Source organism: Meriones unguiculatus, chromosome 6 (assembly GCF_030254825.1).
Source record: "Meriones unguiculatus strain TT.TT164.6M chromosome 6, Bangor_MerUng_6.1, whole genome shotgun sequence".
In the NCBI taxonomy this organism is placed as follows: Eukaryota; Metazoa; Chordata; class Mammalia; order Rodentia; family Muridae; genus Meriones; species Meriones unguiculatus.
In genome coordinates this window covers 35648071-35675453 of record NC_083354.1, presented here as the reverse complement: position 1 = coordinate 35675453, position 27383 = coordinate 35648071, and the positions used below count along the sequence as shown (strand labels likewise).

The window sequence follows — 27383 nt, the reverse complement described above, 5'->3', positions numbered from 1 at the left end:
ATGTTGGGCTGATTGATACTGTTACTGAATTGTTCATAGTATCCCCCACAGATAAATCAACCTAAATATACCATGAAATAAATGTATTATTATTTTCAACATGGTTTGGTTGTTCTTTCTTCCCTCTGTCTCAATTTAAACTATGACACAACTGCACAAGTCAGAACCCACTACATCTCTCTGGATTTCTCCCTTTGCCAGTCTTTCTCATTTATAAGTCATACTGTTTGCCGCCTCTAACATGCGTTAACTACAACTTTCATAGCTCAAATCTCCTTCTCCATGTCTCTTAAGTTCTTCTGTAGGTAACAGCACTATCTACTCTGCCTACCAATGTTTTATTTTTAATTTTTATTATTCATCTTATTATTTTTATTATTAATAAACACTATTTTATTAAATGCTTTCAATAGGCCCACCTATAACACTACTGAGTCTAGTATAATTTCATCACTATAAAGCCAGGGTCCTATCATACTGGAATTAATTGTTTATAAGTAGAATGTTCTTGAACAAATATATACTCAGCGGACACTTGTCTTTAGGTTCTTCCAGCAAAGAACACAAATGCAGTATTAAAATACAGCAACCTTCTGTTATCACAGGAAGGAGCACAAAGATAAGAAAGCAGTCAGAAATGAGCACCAGGCTACCAGGGACAGAGCTGCCCTGTTGGATCTGGGATTCCAGCCTCCAGTCTGCTTCCGCTCCATAGACAATGGCCCAAGCCACACTTTTGGTGATCACATGTACTACTAACCAATACATTTAACAGGAAGGACACATCTTTTTAGCCTGTCCTTTCATCTTTCTTTCATCCATGTTGGGCAATCCCAATTCCCTTCCCCAAACTGGCTCCAAAATACAGCTTCAGACACAGTATTTGTTTTTTTACCCATAAATTTCTGTGGCCTACACTGTGTGGTCACAAGATCTTTGTTTCAGCTTTAATGCAAGTCCTCTCATGATATGGCGCCAGCTTGTGCTGCAGGCTGCATAGCTAATGGCTCTATCCATGCAGGCATGGGACATTTAAGCCACTGGAAAATGCCAAGCACTTCCACAGCTTCCTGGCTATGCCAAGATCTTTCCTTTCCTAACTATATTTTTTTCTTATAATCTCTGCTTGATAAATGTCCACTCATCCTTCAGAATCAAGCCTCACTGCTGCCTCCTCCTCCTCCCTGCAGCTTCTTCCCTGCTTTCTCCAAGCCTAGAGGAAGTGATTTAGAAACCTTCTCATTTTTGTCTGAGAGACCTGGTTTGCACACACCGGCCTAACAGTTAAGATTGTTATGGCTCCATCATAGCACCTTCACTGTCCCATCTGTGAAATTCTGGAGGGTGTAAAGAGTTAGGGGATGTGGTGTTAGAAGGGAAATGTATGTCCCTCTTGAAGTTCTTACTGGCCATTACATTACCATCAACGGTTATGCTCATGTAACCTTCTAGGCTGCCAGTGGCTGCCCATCCCTGCATTGATTGAGCACTTAGGCAGTATAGCTCATTTTTAATACCAGGCAATGCTTCAAAAGTGTGACAAATATTAGATCACATCAAACTTAAATTGAGTGTCTAGGAAGGACAAATCCCATTCAGTGCTGAGTGCTTGCCCACTGCACTCCACTTTTAATGCATGCCTTACAATGCCAAGAGTACTCAAATCTACATAACTTCTGGAAAGAAAGTCATTGAGGGAGAAGAGTGACTCCTCCCAGGACAGCTTGGAATCCCATCAGGCTGGCTGTAGAATGAAGTGAAACGTGACAAGAAACTTTTCTGTCATGTGATTCCCAAAGAGTAGGATATAATTATTTATGGGAGAGGATTGGGTCAATGTTATACCTACAGCACGCTCCTCGGTTAAGAAAGCCATCTTCTTGCTGTGTTCTGAGCGGTAACAGCCCCTATAGGTTCATGTGTGTGTGCACTTCTTCCTAAGATGGTGGTACTGTTTAGGCAAGTGGTGCCATCTTCAGGAGGTCTAACCAAATAAAAGAAGTGGGTCACTGCAGATGGGTCTTGGGTATTTCCCAGTTTGCTTCTTGATCTGCCCAGATGTGAGCAAGCTGCCTTATGATGCTGCCATCACAGTGGAGAACAGCATGAGCCACAATGCTCTCTCCTGTGAGGAATGTACTGTCAGTCTGTAAGCCAAAATAAATAAGCCCTCCATCCCCTCTCCTCCCCTGCTCCCCTCACCCCTTCCCTTCCTTGCATGGCTTCCTGTTAGGTTTTGGTCACAACGATGAGAAAAGTAATAGCCCTGGAGTCTGTTTGCAGTGATGCTCTCAGCTGGGGCCAGAGTCAAAGGCTCAGAGTCTTACCTAGTGCCGACCTCCATCCCATTCCTACAGCACATGACTGTGTCAGGAGTTTTGGGTGTTCAACTTTGAGATGACAGCCAGCATTTTATGGACACTCAGATGTGCAAAAGGCAGGCCCACAAGGAAAATATAGAATGAGATGAGGGACCAGAAGGAGAAAAAAAAAAGTGCATTTTATAAGCTGAACTACAGGGATATTTTATTCAAACAGAAGGCAGCACGAATTCTCGAAGTATACAGAGAAGAGAAGCCCCCTGGTCACCACACATACATTCTCACACAGCCCTCCCAAATGAGACTGGAAAAAAAAAACAAAACAATCATATAAGTTACTGAAAGAACAGAAAGAAAAAAAATCCTGGTAGGATAATTAATGAGTGGCAAGCTACTTATTCCTGGAGCGTGGGGAGGCACTAAAATATGATGTGGCTAGATATCATGGCTGCGTCAAAAGACCAAGGTTTGGAAACTGGAAACAATTTGTCCAATGTCTCTTCTGGGTGTACGGTTTCCTCCGCTTTGTTCCCTTAAAGTCTGGGCAGGCGCCAGTTGGAAAGGCTTCTTACAGCTGTCCAGATAAGGGTCACAGAAGCGGAAATGGAAATGGGAAGATTTTAAACTCTGAGATTGTTTCCTTTGCTTCTCAGCATTTTGCAGGCAGGGGTCCTTTCGGTCAGTGAAATCTGCAGCTTGCTTCTTGAGGCCCAGCTTGGGAAAAATAACAAAATCAACTCGCTGAAAGGCTTTCCAACCCGAGAAGTGCAGGTTTCAACTCGAAGTATTTAAGTGCAATAAATGACTTTTCCTGTGCCAGAGGGTTCTAGAAAGACTAACACCGTTTTTAAGGTTCAGACTATGCTGTAACGAGTTACATAAAAACCCGCAACCAGTGTAAATGTCAGAGGGAAGGGGTGTGTTTGGGAGAGAGACCTGTGTAATCAAATCTTTGGAACTGCAGCTAAGGGGTCTTACTGGAAATAACAGGGCCGGTTTATGGCGCACAGCACCGAACGTAACGGCTATTTACGTCTCGAGTGGGCGCTTGGCTGCTCTGGACCAGGTTACCTGGAAGTGCTAGGAGTGGAAAAGCAGCACTTTCCAAATATATCCTCCAGCTAAGCCCTGCTGGAACAACTGCAAGGGTCTGAAGAAAAGAGGGGTTGTCAGAAGGCCGTTCGGTTCAGATGTATGCACTTTAAATACCAAAGGTACACGTGGTTGCCTGACGTCCCCTGGCCCCGCCACCGAACCTGAAGTGTTACATAACCTTTGCCCTACACCGATCTACTGGGAACAGCACTGCCCCTGCTCATCCTTAGGGTCATTCGGCCTGTTTTTCTTGAAGAGTGCTTGGTGTTAAATCCCCAGCCTCTTGGATCTGCTTCCTGGTGGAGAGAAAACCATGAGCAGGCTAGACTGACTATCAACGGGAAAACGTAGAGATGGAATTACGGGCACAGCTGGGTGCCAGACCTTGAAATCTGAAGTCACTTCTCCCAGGAATGTTTACAGGCAGGCTTAGATTGCAATTATGAAATTTGAGGAGTCTTAAACTCTTTTTAGCCTCTATATATAATAATTTGACTCAAACTGTCATGTCAGGTGACTCAAAATTCACTCACTGGATTCAGAGAAGGAATAAATGGCAGCTTTAAAAGATTCTCTCTGGAGTCTCAAACCCAAAACTTAGAGACTAGTGACATTTATTTACTAACCAGCAAAACATACATACATACAGGATACTGCATAATCCTTCATGCACTAACTAATTCTAATTATGTGCTCAGAGATAAGGTAGCATAATGTTGACTTTCCCAATGTACTGACTTGTCCATTTTGTTATTGTTAGCTAAAATTCAGATTTTAAGACATCAGAATTGGTAGAGGGTTCTCTGAAAGGCTCCACCCAACAGGGGATCAAAGCTGGTAGTCCTGGGTTGTATGAGAAAGCGGAACAAGCCATGGGGAACAAAACAGTACACAGCACTGTGCTGTCACCTCTGCTTCAGTTCCTGCCTCCAGGTTCCTGCTCTGACTTCCCTGGATGAGACTGTAAGCGACAAGATGAAATAAACCATGGATCATGAAATTTGCAGGCAAATGATTGGAACTAGAAAAGATCATCCTGAGTGAGGTAACCCAGAACCAGAAAGACATGAATGGTATATACTTACTAATAAGTGGATATTAGACATATAATATAGAATGAACATACTAAAATCTACAGACCTAAAGAATCTAAACAACAAGGAGGACCCTGGAGATGATGCTTAAATGTCATTCAGAATGTCCAACAAGGTAGACACCAGAAGCAGTGGAAGAGAGGGAACAGGATGGGAGCCTATTATAGAGGGTCCTCTGAAAGGCTCTGCCAAAAAGGGGATCAAAGCAGATGATGAGACTCACAGGCAAACTTTGGGCAGAGGACAGGAAGAAGAGGTGGATAGAAGAAGATGGAACAGACAGGAGCCCCACAAGACCAACAAAGCTAAAAAATCTGAGCCCAGGGGCTCCTGCAAAGACTGATGTATCCAACCAAGGACCATGCATGGAGAAGACCTAGACCCCCTGCTCAGATGTAGCCCATAGGCAGTTCAGTCTCCATGTAGGTGTCTGAGTAAGGGGAACAGGGGCTGTATCTGTCTTGTACTTGGTTGCGTGCTCTTTGATCACTTCTCCCTGGCATTGAAACCTTACCAGGCAATGGAGGAAGAGGAACCAGGTCATTCTGATGAGACTTAACAAGTTATGAATGGATGGCAATGGTGCAGAACTCCCCCTTTCAGTGGACTAGGGGAAGGGGAAAGGAGGAAAAATGGAAGGAGGGTGTGACTGGGAGGAGTTGAGAGAGGGAGCTACAATTGGGATATACAATGAATAAATTAAAAGAAAATAAAAATAAATTAAAAAGTAAAAAAGAATAGAAAAGGCCATACACACACAAGAGGTGAAATAAATGCTTTCCTCTCCAAGTTGCCTTTGGTCATAGTATTTTATCACAGCAATAGAAACCCCTAATTAAGGAAATGGTCTAGGACCAGAGCTCATATTCTTTTTTTTTTTTTTTCTAACTTAAGTGTCTAGCCTGGCTCTCCTTCATAATCCACATCAGACATCAGCCTGGTCCTGGGCTCCATGCCAAGCTCAGGCAAACCAAGCGTTGTGATGCACTGAGGGGAGTAAAAGCGGTTATGTGCATGTATTCCACGCTGCATATTAAAGTTATACAAAGCACACGTCTTTGCTCACGTGCCTTACAGGGTCCCTACGAAAGCTTAAAACTGAGCTTATTTTAGAAAGTTATTTCAGATACTGACTTCTTATTTCAATCATTTCTTTTCTCTGTCTTTATTAAAAGATGAGCTTCATTGTCATTTGCCAAAGAGAAGATCATTATTTTCCACAATGGGATGTGTGTGAAGCGTTCTTAATAGCTCCTAGCATGTAGTGGGTCCATAGTGCCTGTGGGTTCATTTTCAAGGTTGAAGATGTATTTTTTCTTTTAAGTAATGGTTACATTTGCACATTTCTTTGTATGTATGTGCACCATGTGCATGCAGTACCCATGAAAGCCAGAAGAGGGCATTGCATCACCTGGAAATGAGTCACAGGTAGTTCGGATCTGCCTATGTGGGTTCTAGATTTTGGGTTTTCCTGGTAATCTAGATCATATCTGAATGGTAGGGTCTTCAGAAAGAGACCAGGCCAGGAGAATGAACTCAGAGAGGAGCCAAGGGTAGTTAGGAGCACACTAGGCTTTGAGGCTAGACTGATTGGCCTGCTGAGTCTCAAGTGTACAGAAAGGAGACTACTGTGAGCTCGTCTCTGTCATCATGACATCCAAAGTGATGCTGAGGAAGCCAGGAATGATGGGAAGGAAGGGAAGAACAGGTCACAAGCAGACGCCGAAGCTGTAAGGAGCCGCTGCTTACCGAAGGCAGTGTATGCACAATGTGCTCTGTGTCCACAGTCCTTTACAAGGGAACAGATGCACTACAACACTATAGCTGTGTGGGAAGCAACTACAGCTCCATTCCAATTTCTAGTCACAGCCACAAGCACACATATGAACATGTCTGGGTGTTTGATCCACAAACAGAGGAGCTGAACACCATCACACTTCCTGTGTCAGTTATATGCTAAGCACAAGTGAGCAAGAGATGAACAAGATACTGTTCTTCTCTGAAGAGATATTCAGTTTTCATTTTTAATGCGTCTGCGGCCTCAGAGGACTATGAATAAGAAACAAGACCTGGGTGTGCCTGGTTTAGTAAGTGTGCATTATGATAGCAAGAACAAAAAGCTATAATGGATGCAGAGGGAGGATATCACTGATGGTTAAGGGATGCAGAGGAAAAGTATCAGTGATGGTTAAGGGATACAGGGGAAGGGTATCAGTAATGGTTAGTAGCAAAATCTTAGATAACCTGAAGGTAAGTCTCAATGAGGCATTGTCTGGATTAGATAGGTTATGGCCATGCCTGTACGGTATTTTCTTAGTTGGGTCAACTGAAGTAGGAAGGGCCCACCATGCATGTGGTTGGCCCCAGTTCATGGACGGTGCCTTGACTGAAAGAAAGCAAGGTAAACATTACAAGCATACATTAGCTCATCACTCGCTGCTCCCTGTGGATGTAACGTGACCAGTTCTCTTTGGCTCCAACTGCCATGACTTCCCTGCACTGGTCCACCATAAGCTGGAATCATGAGCTGAAACACTTTTTCTCCAATGTGTTGCTTCAGCCAGGGCATTTAATCACGACAACAGGAAATGAACTAGTACAACGTCTAGGTATTCACTGGAGCAGAGGAAGGGGAAGCCTTGCTAGATGTCAGTGGGAAGCCAGTAGATAGAGGTAGCGCAGAAAAGGGGAGATGCAAGAGATAAAGGGCAGCTCAGCTTTTGTCTCTGCTTTGATGTCATATTGTAGCAACACGGGGCAAGTCCTCATTCCTCTCTGCATATTACAGACTGCATATGTTGATAATCACATTAATTTAAAATAACCCAGTCATATATCTGTATGCACAGTGCAATTTCTGCTCCGGGTGAGTGCTGTACACACAGGAGACATGGTGAAGTGCAGCAGGATTGTGATGTTTCAAGCAAAGGAAACAGGCACCGAAGCATCCTTGTATATGGTACAATGTGTGGGTGGACACGTGGTGATGGGGAGAAGGGGCAAGGACCATCCTGCACACAGGCAGCTTGTGACACTAACACAGAGGAGCTGGTAGGAGAACCACTATACAAATGTGGTCCCACCCTCCGAGAAACACAGACCCCATCCCACAAAAGCTCATCAGCTGGACGGGCCAGGTCAGGAAAGACCTTGCACACTGTAAACAGTTAGAAGTTCATCATTTTTGACACTCAATTCCAAATAACAGAGAGCCAAAAATTTATACATGCCACTGAATTTTAATGATGATGTGCATTTTTAAGCTTTTCGTTATTGAATAAATGAATGTTTTCATCTTGTTGCCTTTCAACACTTAGATCATGCTGAGGTGACTCTAGGCATGATGATTAACTTTTCAGATTGCATACTTTAAATGGATGCTCAGAAATCATTGTTTTAATACATGCACACACATACACACACACACACACACACACACACATGTGCACACACATACACAGTAACTGTAAAAAAAAATTCTGTTTAAAAAGCAAACTGGGCCCAACAGCAGCCAAAGAAAGATAACCACAAAGATAAGATAATAATAAATGAATTAGAAAATGACCGAATTGTGAGAAAGATCAATAAAAGTAAAAGGTTTTTTATTTTTGAAGATAAACAAAAGAGCTAAACTAAGAACAAAAAGATGCAGAAGAAAGCAACAGCTTTACAGCTGCTGATGTGGAAACACAAGGAATCATAATGTGCTATTATGGGTAATTATTCATCAACTAGGTTGCCTAGCCTGGAAGAAAAGGGTGAGTTTCTGTTCCCAGATAACCTTCTGTTCTAGGTTGTTTCTCTGTTGCGGTGGTAAACACCATGTAGAGAAGTGAAATCAAGGCTGGAGCTTGAAGCAGAGACCCAGGAGGAATGCTGAGACCTGGGCAGCTCCCAGGCTCATCTTTAGCTTCCTCCCTTACACAGCTGGCCCATGTGCCTAGGGATAGATAGTGCCACCCACAGTGCACTGGGGCCTCCTACATCAATCACCAATTTTTTAAAGGCTCCCGCAGAGATGCTCATAGGCAATCTAATGGAGGTAATTCCTCAAATAAGACTCCCTCTTCCTATGTGTGCCAAGGGGGCAACCAAGATTAGCCACCACACCTAAGATGGAACCATGAAGAAATACAAGAACTTCATATAGATTCAGCACATATACGGGAGACAGACACAGTAAGAGAACATCTCCTATCAAAGAGCAGCCATGGTCCACAGGTGCATGCCCAGAATGGATTCAAAGAACAGGTCCAAACCTCCTCAAATGCTTCTGAGAGTGACCAGATATTTCAAAACCCATCTCTAAGGCCATCCATCACTACTACACTGCTACCAAAGCCAGACAAGAGCACAAGGAGAGATGAACACAGGCCTGGTCCCTGAAGACCACAGATAAAAAAAACTCTCAGCCAAATGACAGAAAATGGACTCAGCAGCACATTAAAAGGGTTATGTATATGAGCAAGGGAATATGATTTGAGTGATACAAAGATTATTCAACCATATCTTCTCATGATAATACTCCACAGATTAAATACAGAAGGTAGCTATCACAATGCCATAAAAGAGGAAGGAAATTTTCACATACCTTCCTTTTGGTTATGATCAAACACTGGACAGAAGCAAATTAAGAGCTGAGGGGTTCATTTGGCTCACAGTTTAAGGGCATGCAGTCTGTTATGGTGGAAAAGGCATGGTGGGAATAACAGATCTTTCCTGTAGGTGACATCAGCAGTGTGAAAGTGTGAAGTGTCTGGCCACATGACTTAGGCAGTCAGGAAGCCAAGACCTGGATCAGCATGAGGGCTAGTCTAATTCCCCTGCGGACCACTGTATGTTCCTATGTCTGGAACCACATCCAAAAGGTTCAGCTGTCTCACAAAACAGCATCAATGGCTGGGAATCAAGTCCTCCAATACCGGAGCCCATATGGCACATCATTTAGGACATCTCACATTATAACTGTAACTGCCACATAGGACGAGCCTCTGATGCTGTCATCCTCCAAGGAGAAATGTAGAAAAAGTGCCTTCTCAGATCATGGACAAGAGAAGGATGCTTTCTTTTCACACATCCATTTAGAGGAGATGGGAAGTCTTGGGAAGGGTAATCAAGCAAGGAGACAAGGCTTATACATGGAAAATCCTCAAAACTTAAGAAAAAAAATCAGAATAAATAAATTCTCTAAAATTTCCCAGAAGAAGTCAGTTTTTAATAAAGGAATCAATTTTTATATACTAACAGTGAACTATCTGAAAGAGATATCAAGAAAACAACCCCATTTTCAGTAGCAATAAACACACAGAGAAATAAACATTGATGAAAGAGATAGACAAAAAGAGCATTCCATATTCATTGACTACAAACTTAATATTTAAAATGCCCACACTCCCCGATTCTTCAGATTAAACACAATGCCTATCACGATTCCAGTCATGTTTGTCAGAGAAATAAAAACAAATCCTAACATTAGAAGAGATTCCTAACAACCTGGACAGCAAATACGATCTTTTGAGTAGAGAACAAAGGAGGAGATATCACAGCACAAACTACAAAGCATCCTGACTCTGACTCTATGGCAGTGACAAAAACAGATGTGCAGGAACAAAGATGGAGCAAAAATTGAGGAAATGGCCAACCAAAGACTGACCCTACTTGAGACTATCCCATAGGAGAACCAATCCCTGACATCATTAATGTATTAATAGGGGTATTGTGAGGAGAGGAGGGGGCTGCAGTCAGGAGGTAAAATGAACAAATAAATATATTTTTAAAAAATACTCAATAGGGGTTGGAGAGGTGACTCAGCCATTAAGAGCACTTGCTGCCCTTGCAGAGGACCTGAGTTTGCTCACTCATGTCAGGTGGCTCACAACCACCTGTTCATTCCAGCCTGGGGGATGTGATGCTCTCTTCCAGCCTTGGTGAGCACCTGCATTCATGTGTACATACCATGCTTTTATACACATGTAGTTAAAAGTAAATCCTAAAAAAAAAAAAAAAAAAAAAATGGTGGCCACCAGAGGCTAAGGGCTGGGTGTGAATAAAGTGGCGTTAGGGTAAGTGTGAACAATGTACGTCGGGAAGAAAGCTTCATGGAGAGCTCCTTCAGCACTGGACGGCAGTTAGTAAGAACATGCATCCTTATGTCCTTATAATTTGCATTATCCTGAGGGTTAAGGATGCTGAACATGGTTTCACATCTTTTCGGGCATTTGTTCTTAAACTTTTGAGAACTACCTGTGCGTTCTATCAGCCATACATTGACTAGATTCTTTGGTTTTGGGGACATTGTGTTTTTTTGCATTGTGTATTAATTCTCTGTCAGATATAGAACTAGCAAAGATTTTTCTCCCAGTGTGTAGCTGCCTCTTCGCTGGAATCTCTGCTTTGCTGTGCAGGAGCCTCTTGATTTCACACAATCCCACCTATCAATTCTTGATTATTTCTGAAAATTGCTGAATTTAAGTACCTTGTCACAAAAGGTATTAGTATCTGGAGGTTTGCATATGTTAATCAGCTTGATTTAGCAGCCAAAAAAGTATATATACTGCAAAAACTGTGTATGGGCCAAAGATGTGGCTAAGGGTATGAATGACGCCTTTAGATTCAAGCCACAGTGACATAAACAAACCATGTTAATCTCTAAGTGTGTGTGTTGGGGTGGGGATGGGGTTATACCTTGTGTATCTGTGTGTGCAAGCATGTGGAAGCCAGAGGTTAATCTATGTCATTCCTCAGTACCATCCACCTTGGGTTTTTGTTGTTGTTTTTGAAGTGGCTTCTCTTATTGGCCTTCTCCATGCTGTTGTGGCTGAACTGGCTGTCAGCAAGCCTCATAGTCTATCTCCCCTTTTCTCTGGCCCTGGGATTACAAGCACGTATCACGGTTTGTGTAGGCTCTGGGAGTAGAACCCTCATGCTTGCACAGGCACACTCACCAACTGAGACAGTCCTCAGCCCAACTTAGACACTTTCTATTTCAAAATAATGCATAAAAACATGATAGGGAAAAAAACATTCCAAGCCTTCTGTTAATTTTCCTTTCTTAATTAACTTCCAGGAGATCTATTATCTGATCCCAGTTGTCAGTAGATTCCACTGTATGTGGGCTCATGCTTTGTGGTTCCCAGTCACAAATTTGCACTCGAATTGACCTGGCCCAAGGACAGCATCAAGCCTTGGTGACACACACATTATCCAGGAGGTCAGTTTTTCCATGACTGACTGGAACTGCTCGGACATACTTGAGACCTGGGCAAAACATCAGTCCAGTTCGTGGTGAGCAAGGGAAGCATTTCCTCTCTAAACTCAGGGATGGAGTTTGTGTTTCGAGCTCTGTGTCCCACATGTGTGCTGTGAGCTCATGGGAACTGGAGACTCTGAGCACAGAGGACCAAATGGAGTTTAAAGAACAAAGCCTGAGTGAAACCACTTGCACCCCAGAGCTCCACCTAAGTTTTAAGTCTTTGGGAAAGCCCAAATGAGAACTGGTGATGTCAAAGCTGATGGTTATCATGGAGGAAGAGAGAAGCATAGGCCGATTGCATATGATCGTTTCCACTTCAGAGGTTCTTCAAACTTAGAAAACAGTCTTGCTGGCTGAGGAGTAGAGCATGGGTAAGAGTCCTTGCTGTGCAAGCAAGAGGACCTGAGTACAAATCCCTATCACCTACATGAAAGCACGGCATGGCTTTCCATACATGTAAACCCAGCACTGTGGGGCAGAGAAAGGCAGATCTGAGGAGCTCCCTGGCCAGGCAGTCTAGCCAAAGGCACAAGCTTTAGGTTCAGTGAGAGACCCTGCTACAAAATCAAAGATGGGGAGTGACTGAGGAAGATACCTAGTCCTGCTGCGTGCATTTGTGTGGGCATGCACTCACCATACATGCACGCACAGAGGCACTCAGGAAGGCACGCATGCATGCATATGCGCACACACACACACACACACACACACACACACACACACACATACACAAACACGCACTCGTCTTCATTTTGACAAGACCAAGAATAAAATGCACCCAAAGCCACCTGACAGGACTCAGTCTGTTCTCCTCACACACAAAAAAGAAATTGTTGCCTTGCTGTTCCGCAAAGCCCCACCCCCACCCCACCCCCAGCAAAATTAGACTCCAGGCAGGTGGTGGTCTTGAGGAACAGAAGTAATCTGTAGTCTCCCTGCTAGGGTCTAGTTATCAGTTCCGTGTTAGAAACAGAATGCCATGCCCAAGTTATTACCAACGGTGGGGGGCTAGGAAAAAGGGAATGTAGTTAGAATCTAAATGTTACAAGAATTCAGACCGAAATGTAGGCAGAGTGTTTTAGAATGAGAACAAAGGAAGTAATCAGGGGCAGGAATAGTGTGCGGAGGTCTCCGTGCAGCCCTGGGGGCAGGAGCCAGAAGGCAGCTTCAGCTCTGAAAACAGAATGCATCTGTAGAAGGTGAGGAACTGGGTGGCAGGGAGAAGAAACTTGAGAAAAACCAGATCGCAGAAGCAAAACAGACTGTAGCAGACACTGGGCTATTTTGCCTCGAGAACTGCACTTCGGCCTGGGCAACATCCCACCTTCAGAATCCAAATAGAACACGTGTCCCTGGATTGGACTCCTGGGTTCATCCATCAAGAAGATACTAACCCCCAAACACTCTGGACACTAAGTGGACGATATTTAAAGGAAAGAAGAGAGCCTGGGTAAATAAACAAGATAGAATAGCCTCTTTAAAGGTCTTAACCTTTTCCCCACTGAGCAAACTTGGGAAGTGAGCCAGCAAGGATGGAGAAAGATGGAAAAGAGTATTAGCTGGGAGAACCAGACGGTGAGCGGGCCCTGCCTCCTCGGCCTCAGACCAACAAGAGCATCAGCTTCACTTGGAATCACTCCACCCACAATTTCATGGCTATTTTCCCTACTTACAATGTATTAAACTAATGCTTACATTAGAGTTATCGCTGGTGGGAACCTGGGCACGAGTTTATACTAGCAGAAATCCAAAATGCTGTAAGAATGAAATGGGACCAAACTACTTTCCAAAGCAGCATATACTTTGAAGGCACTATTGCTATGTGGTTAACATCTGTACTGAGTGACAAGCAGGACCAGAAAGCCCAGCCAACACTGTCTATGCTACCATGGACATGGGTGGCTCAGAGCTAGTCTGTCTTGCTTTCAAACTATCTGCCTTTATATGAACTCAAAATTCTGTGTTCTGGTCTGTGTGTCATTGAAACCATACAGCACGACCAGTGTTGTTGCTCTTACTCATGAGGATTATTTGGGGACTTAATCCAGGAGACGAAGTTTGACATACTGTTCAGCATCTCTGGCTTTGCTCCCCATCATAGAAAAGAGGATGGTAAGAATTCTTCGGTTATTTGATGGTCTTGACAAGCTGCAGGTGCACAGGTGACCTGCATTATTTCCTTCCAATTGGGAGATTCCCCTCCTGAGTGAGGGCTACTGAGAGTCTGGGAAACTAATGACACTTCCAAAGCTTGGGAAGGTTGGAGAAAAGTTATCTCTAGCAAAGACCCGGATCCAGGCTTATACGTGGTATGAACAGGAACTGGGCAATGGAGACTCTTTGGTGGAACTGCCTACAAGTCACACAGGGAGCACTATGGACATAGTTTTAATGAGTCACCATCCATGCTGGGCTGGGACTTTTGGTGACACAGATGCCCTTGAGTCACCCATGCTCCTGTAAGCGGCATCAGTAAATTTGTTGGTTCACTAAGTTAACCGTGGATGGACATGTTTCTTTGATCTGTTGCTCATGCCCTATATAGGATGAACATGTCTTTATTCAGAACTCACCAGGAAATTGCATACAACCAGCCTTCAGTGCTCTACAAGGGAGATAAGTAGGCTGGTTTTAAAGAAACACCAGAGGTCTAGCCTCCACCGAGAGACAGCCCTGCCTGAATGCTTTTAAATCATGCTCTAGCCAAATGATAGCTCTCAACATCACACATGTGGCTTCTGATGTATAATGAGAGTGTTATGGATGGTGACCTTGGTGGGAACCAAGATACACAGCATATTCATACTAATTCATAGTCTATCACTAGGACCAGTGTTTATCACATTTGAGAGATGACACACCTCATCCATAAATTCATGTTGCATTCACATGTTGAAGCATGGCTTATCTCTCCTGAGAAAAGCGAACATATGGACCCTATTTCTGACCCAAACCATTAAGATTCACTTTTTTCTTTTTTCTACTTGTTCTCTTCCTCTTCTGTTCTTCTTTCTTTTTCCTCCTTCTTTTGTTCTTCTTCCTCTTGCTCTTTTACTTCCTCCTTCACTTCCTCTTGATACTCTCTTTCCCCCTCCTCCTTATTCTCTTGATTATCTCCCTCTTCCTCTTTTTCTTCCTCTTCCATCTTTTCTCCTTCCTACTGATTGGGCAGAAAGCTTTCCCTCTTTCTCCTCTTCATTCTCCTACTATTTTCAGCTCTTTATTATTCTTTTTTTAATCCAGGATCCTTGATCATATTTTCTATTTCACACATTTCACTGCTGGGCTGGTTGGCTGGTCCCCACGATGAAGGTAGTGTGAAAATCTCTTTAGAGAACAGAGGGGGAAACTCAGGGTAAAAGCGCTGATGAACAGTTATGCTGTCTTAGCTAGTTCTTAAGGCTTCAGAAGATGGGGGTCAGTGGAAGTACCGCAGATCTTCCCAGGATATAAGACTACCCCGACTTCCCATACCTCTCATACTTTCGCCAATTCACCCAGAATACTTGCTTTTCATTGTTAGTCATATCTGCACGGATACATTTTATATGGTTTTTGAAATTTTCCCTAAAAAGAAACAGAGCCAAAGCCTTGTTTTAAACAGAAGCTTTTAGAGCTCAAGTGGAAAGGAAGGCAAACAAGGCCTGGATAGGACCCCATAAGGACGTATCTAAGTGGGCTTAGCCATTCATATTAACGGGAGTAACAGAAGGCAAGTGAAACCAATACAGGGTGGAAAGATAAGTTTCACACACATTTCAAATATGTATCATATATCATGTCATACATGCTTAAGTACATTTTTCACAATGAGCTCATGTGCATGTGTACACGTGTGTACATGTGTGCATATGTGTGCATGTGTGTATGTGTGCACACCCATGTGTAGGACAGAAGGAGGCACTTGATCTTTTGGCGGTGAAGTTGGAGGCAATCGTGGGATGCCCAGTTTGTTATTTGGGAAAGGGCCTCTGCTCCTCCATAAAGCAACCAGTGCTCTTAAATGCTGAGCCGTCTCTCCAGCCCTGCTAAGCAAGCATTCATGCAGTTACCACACATGCAATGCAAACTCCTTACTGCTGTCATAGAACATTTCTCCCAAAGAAAAGAGAAGCCAAGGAACCTGACAACAACCTATGGCAGAACATCTTCCCAGGACTTCTCCAGGGCAGTCCACACAGCGGAAGCCTTGTCAGAAGAAGTGTAGGGATTCCTGCCCAGGATTCTTTCTGAGAATTGCATTTCATATAGCTAAAATACAAACCTTGGGGCAAATACTGAAATGAATATTTAAAACTTCTCTCAGACTGAAATTATATTACAGGTTATCTTCCACTTGTGATTTGCACTGTGACTCCGTGACAAACACAAGTGAATCTATACATATAAAAGATAGATTCATTTTATTTATTTTTATTTTTACAATTTATTCACTTTATAGACCAATTGTAGCCCCCTCCCTCATGTCCTCCAGTCCCTCCCTCTCTCTCTCTCTCTCTCTCTCTCGCCCATCTTTCTCCCCTAGTACACTGAAAGGGGCAGTCCTCCTCCCCTGCCATCTGATGCTAGCCTATCAAGTCTCATCAGGGCTGCCTGGATCCTCTTCCTCTGTGGGCCGGCAAGACTGAATCACCAGGGGAAGTGATCAAAGAGCAAGCAACTGAGTTCATGTCAGAGACATCCCCTGCTCCCCTTAATCACGGACTCACGTGGAGACTGAGCTGGGGGATCTAGGTCCTCTCCATTCATGGTCCTTGGCTGGTACATCATCTCTGAAGACCCCCCTCCCCGGGCCAAGATTTGTTGGCTTTGTTGGTCTCCTTGTGGGGCTCCTGTCCCCTCTGTGTCCTTCTATCCCTCCCTTCTTCCATAGGACTCCCAGCCCATTGCCCATTGACAGGGAAGGCGGTGGAGTCCCAGAAGCCACTGAAGAAGCCTCTCTGTGGTGTCTTTAGAGAGACACTGACTCCTAATAAACAATGAAGCTGCCAGTCACGGCTACTGAGACTTTCAGACAATGCCCAGGATGGGGGGAAATCAAGTGTCAGAAGAAGAAAAGATTTCAGGTACACCACAGGCAGAGAATACAGGGACCCTTCAGGTCCAGGGCAATGTGGAAAACAAACAAACAAATACAACAACAACAATAACAAAAAACAAACACAACAACAGAAAGCAGCCACAATTGAGGTATGAAAAGTGAAGTGAAAAGGCAGAATGGGGTGAGACATACGAGACACCTTGAAAAGCATGGTACTAGAATTTCTTTTGCTATAGTGAAAAGAAAAAATAAATTAACTCGTGAGGTTAACATATAGAGAGAGGACCCCAAAATCCAAAATAGTATTAAGATAATGTGACTTATGGGGCTGGAGAGACAGCTCTGAGGTTACGAGTGGCTACAGCTCATGCAAAGGACCCAAGCTCGTCCCCATGACCCATATCTGACTAGTCACAACTGCTTGTAACTCCATCTCCAGTGGACTGAGCACCATCTTCTGGTCTCTATGAGGTAGCCCCTGCTCACACACAATGTGTACACACTCACACAAAACAATAACATAAAAATAAGTCTCTAAAAATTAAAGTGACCTAAACACTTTTCAAAGAATCCATGAGATCATCACAGGGTCCAAGACCAGAAAATTCCTAATTTTCTATTTAAGGTAGAAAGAAATTATGAGAAATACTATATGCTTTCACAGGGACACAAGTGATTACATTGAGAAGGATTTCATGAGGAGGAAATATATATATATATATATATATATATATATTTCATATAGTGATATATGTATATATATTTATATATACACACACATATGTATAATCCCGTTATTTGAAAGTTAAATAACTGTTTTCCCAGCCATTTTCTTTCATGAGCTCCCTGCTCAATAGACTGTGAGCCCACCTTGGGGAGGTACCAGTCCTCTCAAAATGCAATTCCTTGGACTCATAAACTTCACAGAACATTTATTTTTGCTCGGGCTGATTTCGGAAAATAAAAGGCACTTGAGAAACACTCTCCAGAGTGCGCTGTCAGCTGCCCTCCTCCGCTTGAGCTATCTCTATAGCCCGGGCCTCAGGGTGGCCGTGCTACCTGGCTGAATTAGACAGTCTCACATGCGCTTACGGGTGCACATCTGCTCTGAGTGCATCGTGGTCCTGACTGTACTAGCGCAAGGAGCTACATCCTCCTTCCAGGCTCGTGGGACCTTGCACAGGATTCCGCATCTCCCCCATGTGAACATAAATAAGCCCCGTTAGCAACTATGACAGAAATGAGAAGTAAATCAATTAACGCTAAGCTCATCTAAATGTATGGCTTCACATTCTGTCACCTAAAAAGTCTTAAAATGCATAAACATTTGAGTATAATCTTGAGTGTAGTGGCAAGTCCTTTAATCCCAGTCTGGGGAGGAAGATCTGTGTGAGTTCTGGACCAGCCAGGGCTGCAGAGTGAGGCGCTCGTCTCAAAAGTAAAATAAATATATAAACATGAGGTGGGGCGCTAGCTCAGTGAATGGAATACTTCTTACATAAGCAGGAAGGCCTGAGTTCTGATCCCTAGCCCACCAGGTGAAGGAGCGCAGGTGTGGTAGGGCATGTCTATCATGCCAGCCCTGAGGAGGCACAGACAGGATCCCTGGGACGTGGTGGCCAGCCAGTCCAGGGGATGGGAAGGTCCAGGTTCAATGAGAATTCTTGCTTCATAAGATAAGAGGGTGGAGCAACAGAAGAGGCTACCCAAAGACCACCCCTGGCCTCCGTGTGCATATGCATGCCATGAGCACATATCACACACAGCTATGCCACAGCGATACACATAAGCATGTTTATAGGTCTACATATAAACACGGCCACGAACTGCTTCATGGATCTTCTCAATAGCAAAGCCACACCCCTTTCTCCAGAACAGTCTAGACGGCTCTCTGCTCTCACGAAAGTAGTGTAGCAGCAGGACTGTGTCCTCTCCAGAAGACAAGTTCTCTGACGTCATTCATAAGGAATAAATTGACATCTCTCATGGATCATGTCACAACTTTTAAATACCACCTTCAACTTTGTGGGTTTTTTTAATCTTGCATATGGATATTTAGCCTGCATGGACATGTCTACACTATATGCTTGCAGTACCTGTGGAGGTCCGAACAGGATGTCAGATCCCCTGGAACTGCAGTTCCAGGCAGTGCTGACCCACCGAGTGGGTGCTGCCAATCAAACTTGGGTCCTCCCAGAGCAGCGGGTGCTCTTAGCTGCTGAGCCATTGCTTCAGCACTCAGTGAAATGCCAAAGGCAGCAAAAGCTTCATAGTGTGGCTCAGTCGGCCTGTAGCAGTGAAGCGCCTCCCACTCTGAGTGGCGGGCTGCGGTGCCGGGCTCACTCTAACCACTGTTGTGCATCAGCAATGAGGCCTGCAGACATTTGTGGAGGACCCATTCCTCATTCTCAAGGCTCTAAACACAGTGCCTGCCAGAAAAGTGGACGGAGTGAGGGGTGGAGGAAAAGCAAAACCAGCCTTCCAGAGCTGGCAGAGGCACAGACAATGCAACTCATTTAACTCATACCTCGTGCTCAAGAGGTTCTTTCATTGATTTTCGTTGAAAACTTTTAAATTAGCAAATATACTGGGCCCAGGAGGAAAAAAAAAATTATGGGGAAAAAAAACAAAAAAATATTTAAACTGTAAAAAAATAAATGAATGCAGGAAAAAAAGAAAAAGAAAACACAAACACAAACACAAGTTAGAGCAGGACAGATCCTGAGAACGTGAACAGTTCCTCTCAGTCCTTGTGCCTGACTGAATGAACCGTGGTCTGCTTGAGATTATGCCCATCTGGAGGAACAGCTTGCTTTGTTCAGCACTTGCTGGTCATTTGGGGCCCGCCAGTGACTTTTTGTTTTATTTTGCTATACTACGCAGAGTGGAAACTCTTTCACACACCACACAAAAAGAATCAGCCTCCAAGCAGGAGACACTGGAAAGGTTCTGATGGTCCTTGTGGAAGAGCAAAAGTATGTCTACCTCAGCCCGGCTACAATCCATCCCATTTGGGGTGCAGGTGGGATGCTAAAAAGAATGAAAACCTGTCTTCTAACAGCTAATACCCAGTCAGAGCCTGTGGGTAGACATGGGAAGGCCAACTGACTGCATCTTGAAGGGGACTAACATGCCTTTCAAAACATGAAGGCCTTCAGCCTGTGAAAGCCGACTATATCTTTAAAAGACAGAAATAAATAAATCCTTGTCTTCTGAGAAGTCTGTTTTGATTGCCTAGCCTCCGGCAAGAGGGGAGGTTTAAATAACTGAAAACCAAGTGTCTGAGTGAAGATTAAATCCAATTTGTGTCCTCTAATGACCGCCTCCATGATCTTAGTCCTTTAAAAACAAAACCCAGACACCTCCCACACTTTCAGCTCTTTCTTAAGCAAGTGGGCATGGAGGACTCAACTCTGCTTATTGCTAAAGCAACAAACTGCAGCATCTTCTTCAATCTCAATTGCCCCTGACATTACTTGAGAAAACAAAATAATGTATGCCCACCAGTTTCTGAGGTATTATAGAGTAGCCAAAATATAGACAAAATTCAAACTAGCTCTGGGCTGGGGGAGATAGCTCACTGGTTAAGAATATGGGTTCCACTTATGAGTGAGTATATACCATGTGTGTCTTTCTGCTTCTGGGATACCTCACTCAGGATGATCTTTTCTAGTTCCCATCATTTGCCCGCAAACTTCATGATTTCCTTGTTTTTATTTGCTGAGTAGTATTCCATTATGTAAATGTACCACAATTTCTGTATCCGTTCCTCCATTGAGGGACATCTGGGTTGTTTCCAGATTCTGGCTATTATGAATAAAGCTGCTATGAACATGGTTGAGCAAATGTCCTTGTTGTATACTTGAGCATATTTTGGACATATGCCTAAGAGTGGTATATAGCTGGATCTTAATATCCTGATTGTCTGAGAAAGCACAAGATTTATTTCCAAAGTAGTTGCACAAATTTACATTCCCACCAGTAATGGAGGATATTAGACATATAATATAGGATAATCAAACTACAATCTGTACACCTACGAAGCTAATAAAAAAGGAGAACCCTGGGTAAAATGTTCAAGCCTCATTCAGAAAGGCAAATGGGATAGACATCAGAAAAGTGAGAAAACAGAACAGGAGCCTACCACAGAGGACGTTTGAAAGACTCTACCCAGCAGGGTATTAAAGCAGTTGCTGAGACTCCTAGCCAAACTTTGGGCCGAGTTCAGCGAATCTTATGAAAGAAGGGGGAGATAGAAAGTCCTGGACAGGACTGGAGTTCAACAAGGAGAGCAACAGAACCAAAAAATCTAGGCCCGAGGGTCTTTCCTGAGACTGATACTCCAACCAAGGACCATGCATGGAGAGAGCCTAGAAACCCTGCTCAGATGTAGCCCGTGACAGCTCAGTTTCCAAGTGGGTTCCTAATACTGGGAACAGGGGCTGTCTCTGACGTGAACTCAGTGTCTGGCTCTTTGATCACCTCCCCCTGAGAGAAAGGCAGCCTTATCAGGCCACAGAGGAAGATTCATCTTCCACTTTGGATTCTCACCAGTCATGGAGACCCACAAACCTCAGTAACGCCAGTCCCAGAGGATCTGATGCCCTCTTCTGGCATCTGTGGGTACTGCATGCATACGGTGAGCAGACATGCTGTCAAGACACTCAAACATGTATATAAAATGAAATGGAAAAAATAAAACATTGAGATCAGCTGAATTGTCCTGGGAGCTGTATTTTTTTCTGAAAATACTACAAAATAGATTGAAATAAATATTAAAATAAGAATAGCAGCTGTCGTCCTTCACTGACAGAACTACATTTGTTTTCCTTCATGACGCTGGGCTTGGCCTTGGTGGGTGAAGAACTTGCTGTCCAGAGCTCCACAAGGAGAGCAACAGAACCAAAAAATCTGGGCACAGGGGTCTTTCCTGAGACTGATACTCCAACCAAGGACCATTGATGGAGATAACCTAGAACCCCTGCACAGAGGTAGCCCATGGCAGTTCAGTGTTCAAGTGGGTTCCATAGTAATGGGAACAGGGACTGTCTCTGATGTGAACTGATTGGCTTGCTCTTTGATCACCTCCCTCTGAGACAGAGGAGCAGCCTTACCAGGACACAGAGGAAGACAATGCAGCCAGTCCTGCTGATGAGACCTGATAGGCTAGGGTCAGAGGGAAGGAGAGGAAGATTTCCCCTATCAGTGGACTTGGGGAGGGAAATGGGTGGAAAAGGAGGCAGGAGGGTGGGATTGGGAGGGGATGGTGGAGGGAGCTACAGAGGGGATACAGAGTGAATAAACTAATTAATAATAATAATAATAAAAGAACTTGCTGTCCAGGTGTAAGGACCAGATCTAAAACCCACAGGTGGGGGTGGCTACCCAACAGTAATTGCAGCACTAAGAGAGAGGAGAAAAGATACTCCCAAGAAACCTGGCCAGGGAGCTGCGTGTGTTTAATTATGAGGCCTCACCTCAGTGAGTAAAGTGGAGTGCAGTGAAGGAAGATTCCTGACATCAGCCTTGGACCTCTGTAAACAAGCACACACAGGTTCACACGCACATACATGTGTCCACATACATGCAAACATGCACATATACATAACACACATATATACATGCAACAGACAGACAAACAAAAATATTGCTATCTCCCTGGCCAGGAGAGATGGCCACTGGGTAAAGCAATTGCTGTACAAACAAGAGTAGCTGAGGTCATGTCTCTGGAACCCATGTGAATGTCACCATGCCTGTAATCCCAGCGCTGGAAAGGCAGAGACAGGATGGTTTTAGGGCTTGCTGGCCAGCCAGTCTAGCCGAACCAGTGGGCTACAGATGTGTGAGAGTCCTGGATCAGGAATGAGAAGGAGAGCAGTCAAGATACCCGGTATATGCACATGTGTACACACGTGCACACATATGTACACAAAACACAGATAAAAATTAAAAAGCTGTTAGATTGTATGTGACGTCATATGCAGTACTGTGGTGCCATACTGTCTGCCATCACCACATCCTGAACAGGCCCTTCCTGCTATCATCCCACGGGGTGCAGTGACACTAAGGCTGAGCCTCAGCCACACTCGGGGCAACTGAGAGGCAAGTCCACCTGAGCAGGAAGACTCTACGGCCGCCATCACCACAGCTGCCAAGGTGTTCCATACAGAGGCGCTCACTCGTTTATATCCTTCTTGTTTTGACTTCCCCTCATGCCATAAATGTTTCCCAGGCTTGACACTGATTCCCTATTTTAATAGCTATGTAACAGTTTTCTGTGCCTCGGAAGCTAGACTTCTTTTTTTTTTTTTTCATAGTTTCTGTATGTGCAGTTTGGAAGACAGGTTTGAAAAAAGTATTCGAGAAAATCTTTTGAGTGTCATAATCATATCAAAGTTGTGCCCTTTGCTGCTCTTTCCTCAAGGGCTTCCCTAAAAGGCTTTGCTAATTGCAGGCAGCACTGAGGGGACGATGGACATGGACTTGTTCACTGCAGCAATGGATGCCGGCCTGCTGTGTCTGCTACTGGAGTGCACATAAGCTATCACCGTAAACTGCTGTCATTTTCCTGCACCTCACGGCTGCCGAACTTGTCCTGTGAATACTACTTCTCTTATCGCCCTCTTAAGCTTGAATTTTTAATAGTTCTTGTTTATGCTTATGTATATGTGTGTGCATAAGCATGCAAACACCCACAGAGGAAAGAAGAGGACATCAGATACCCTCTAGCTGGGATACAGGCTGTTGTGTTCACCCCAGCAATTTGGTGATGGGAATTTTTTTTTTCTTAAGTTCAGGTCCTTGCAGAAGTATCAAGAGCTCTTAATCCCCGAGCCATCTCTTCTGTACTTCAAGTTTGAGATTTTATTTATTTCTTTTGCTTTTGTCCCACACTCTCCTCCCATAGGACCTGTGAGTAAAGCCTCCCTCCCACCGATATTTAGAGTGTCTGACTTAGATTCTTTAGTAGAGAAGAGAACCCCTCTTCTCTACTACGGGTTATAATCCTCCAATATGAATCCCTTTATTTTCTTCACAGAGTCTTCTCAATCAGGTTCTTTTTCTGGCCTTGTCCTCATTTCCCTTTCTGGTCTCTGGGAGGTCTCTGATACTCCTCTCTGCTCCTATCCGTGTCTGGCTAATCACGTCTTTACTCCTTGGCCAACTCTGATCTCCTCTCTACCCCTCCACCACCTTCCATGGCCATCGTTAGCAATCATCAGTGGTTTTCCTCAGATATAATTGTTCTCCCTCATCCTGTCTACTGGTAAACACTTCTGAAGGCCCTCAGGGACCCCACCCTTCTATAGCAGTTAGGAACCAGTGTGCCACCATCATCACTTCCTCCCTTTGATTTATGTATTTATATGTAAATATATTGATCTACAGATAGATAGATGATAGACAATCTTCCCTCCTCCCTAACCAATAATTCACTTCCACCCATTTTTTTTTCTGAAATACACCTAGAAATCAAAGTATGATTGCCACAAATGACTACTAATAAGAAGAGGTCCATGTTGTACACAGGATACAATTTCACTTTGCTTTATTTAAAATTTTCTTTTTATTTTATGTGTTTGAGTAGTTTGCCCACATTTATGTGTATGTATGCATGTATGTATGTGCACCACATCTGTGCGATGCCCACAGAAGCCAGAAGGGGGCATCAGATACTCTGGCACTAGAGTTACATTTGTGAGATACTATGTTGGTTCTGGAAACTGAACTCATGTGCTCTACAAGAGCAGTAAGTGCTCTTAATTACTAAGATCTAACAGATACAGTTTTATACATCTCTAAAATTCTGTGTCCCTTCCCAGTGTCTACCGGAACCTTCCCTGGGGTGACTTCACATAACAACTTCAAGGGCATATACAATAATCGGTCAGAAAATCTTCCTCCTGAGCATCCTGCTTTTCTGGCCATCCCTTCCTTCCTTCTTTCATAATTTTATTCCCAAGAAAGGAATGTTCTCCTCCACGGGGTTCCGCAGTGACTTCTGACTGTGGAACCTCTCTCGCAGTCTCATAGTGAGGCCAGAACCACAGCGGTCCTACCGAAGATGTCAGAATTATCGTGGGGGCGGGGGGCATGTGGGGTTGTGCATGTGCACACATGTAGAAGCTAGAGGTGTGTGTCTTGGTGTCTTCCTCAGGTACTTTCCCCCAGAGCTCACAGATCCAGCTAGGCTAGTTACCCAGCTTGCCTAGAGGACCCCAGCTCTGTCTCCCAGGTGCTAGGATAGCAGGCAGGCATCCATTCTTGGTCATTTTAGGATTAGTCTCTTTTCAACTACAAGTTAAAACTATTTAGAGACAGAACTTTCAAGAAGTATTTTATGTCTTGTGCCTGATGTACTCCTAACTCATCCATGATGGAAACACTTTCTTTGCAAAGCTCCTGAAATGAATGTGACTACCAGTACCCAGAAAGGGAGGGTTCATGAGTGAAAGTCAGGAGTACATGAATGGCCTTTGCTAAAACTTGCACATATTCTCTTTGGCTCATCCACAGTGCTTGATTTCAGTATTATAATGAATACCAGATTAAGGGCAAGAGATAATATATGAGACAAGAAGATTCTAATTTCCCAGTCAGAACCAAATCATGTAGCAGTGGCCATGAAGATTATGCAAATAATTTAATGTAACCTTTAAACATCGTGTGGGATTCCAGACACGAAGAAACATAAGCCACAGCCATTGTCAAATGATTTCTGAAATATTTCCAGCAGGGAGAAGAGAGAAAAAGCCTGACTTAATAACATCCTGAAATCTTGTGAGGTATTTATAGCCAAAGCGTAGATACAATTGGCCCATCATTAAAGTCATTCCTAGTCAACAAATCCTGCTAGAGCTCTGAAGAACAGAGAAATTAAAGCATGGTTTGCCTGGGACCATTTTCCCCAGTGCACCTCATCTTTATATAGGAAATCAATTTGTATCATTGATAATATCATTCAAATCAGGCCAACCCGATGTTGTTAGAAGGCAATTTAGTTTTCTGTTGAAGCAATTTGATACTTGTCCTGATTTGTGATTTTCATTTTGTTTGTTAATGAAAAAATTAATGAGCAATGTTAGCAGAAATACAACCCATCAAAGCACTGACACCATCCTGTGGGCTGGCCGTCAGCTGCACGCCATCAGCTGCACGCTCAGTGGTGGAGGTGCCATCAACCAAAGGTACAGACAAGCACTTAGGGTAGGGGAAGTTCACACCTACCTTTGCATTGATTCGTATTCTTGTCAAGAATTGCCTTTGTGGATACAATTTTCCCATACCTGCAAGAGAGAGAGAGAAAGAGAGAGAGAGAGAGAACAAAGCTCTATGTTATTGAAACCCAGTGAAGACACTCACATGACCTTCATGAACATTGGGGCACACACTATAGAGCAGGGGTGCACCTGGGAGGGTGAGCTCCATTCTCACACCAGGTGGAGCTATCTCAGGACTCCATTTCTGTAGATAAGCTCTGGGCTGTGCCCACAGGAATACCCCCATCGGGCTGGCACAGGTGTCCAAAAGAGGGAACCAAAGTTCAAAGCCACCTATGGATCTCCAGAGTAAAGTGTGAGCCTCACCCCTAGGCTAGGATTTGTGTCCCATTTTCACTCAGCCGTCTGCTGGCATCTTGCTCCCTTTAGCCCGACACCTCCTAGCCTCCACATTTTCCTCTGTAAAATGACAAAGTTGCAGGCTGGGGGTTTAGTTCCACTGGGGAGGGCATTTGCTTGGCATGGAAAGAGCCTTAGATTTGGTCCCCAGCAACCCATTAACCAGATATGCTGATGCCCTTCTGCAGTCTCAGCAGATGAGGTGGAGGCAGAGGGATTAAGCATTCAGGGTCATCTGGGCCATACAGGGAATTCAAGGTCAGCCTTGAATTAAAAATAACAACAACAACAATAATATAATGTATATGTATCAATTCAGCTTTATGTTCAGGGGAGGTCCAGCAGAAAGCCGATGTCTAGCTAAATGAGTAACCTATATGCAGCACTTGCTTTGGCTCAGATCTCAGCTCCACCTGGCTCTGTTTGCCTGGGGAAGCCATCTGAGTTCATGGCATCTTTTCAGCTTGCATGCTGATCTTGATAGCCATATTTTAGTAATGACTTGAGGGCTGTGTGGATAGCACAGTGGTTGAGGGCACTGGTTGCTCTTGCAGAGAAGATCATGGTTTGAGACCAGCACCCATGTGGTGTCCCACAAAGCCCTGTACCTCCAGTCCCAGAGGATCTACCCCCTCTTCGGGGACACCTGTGGTGCACAGACAACGCACACAGGTGAAATGCTTGTATACACTGTCTCCCTTGCACAGTTGTTCTGAGGGCTGATGAGTTTTCCCGGAGTGCCAAGGGCACTGTGAAAAACAGAGTAGCTGCCTCTACGGTAGTCATTCTTCACATTGCTCTCTCAAGTGATTTCCATGGAGGACCAGTCCATGAAGTTTTCAGTTGTCAATGAGAACGAGCTGTACAGACTCCTTAACCTGGCAGGCACAAAGCCCTGGGTTTGATCCCCAGAACTGCATTGCATAAGCTAGATGAGGTGGTGCATATCTGTCATGCCAA

At 44.0% G+C, this 27383-nt stretch overlaps 1 protein-coding gene across 14 annotated transcripts in view; it reads right to left on the bottom strand.

Moving 5' to 3' along the window:
• Rbms3 (RNA binding motif single stranded interacting protein 3) overlaps positions 1 to 27383 on the bottom strand; it is a 1270324-nt gene that overhangs the window by 419920 nt on the left and 823021 nt on the right. For all 14 annotated transcript variants that reach the window (XM_060385100.1, XM_060385099.1, XM_060385093.1 and 11 more), the window contains one exon: positions 26032 to 26090. In XM_060385100.1, coding sequence (XP_060241083.1) covers positions 26032 to 26090 — 59 coding nt within the window. The remainder of the gene's footprint in view (positions 1 to 26031; positions 26091 to 27383) is intronic.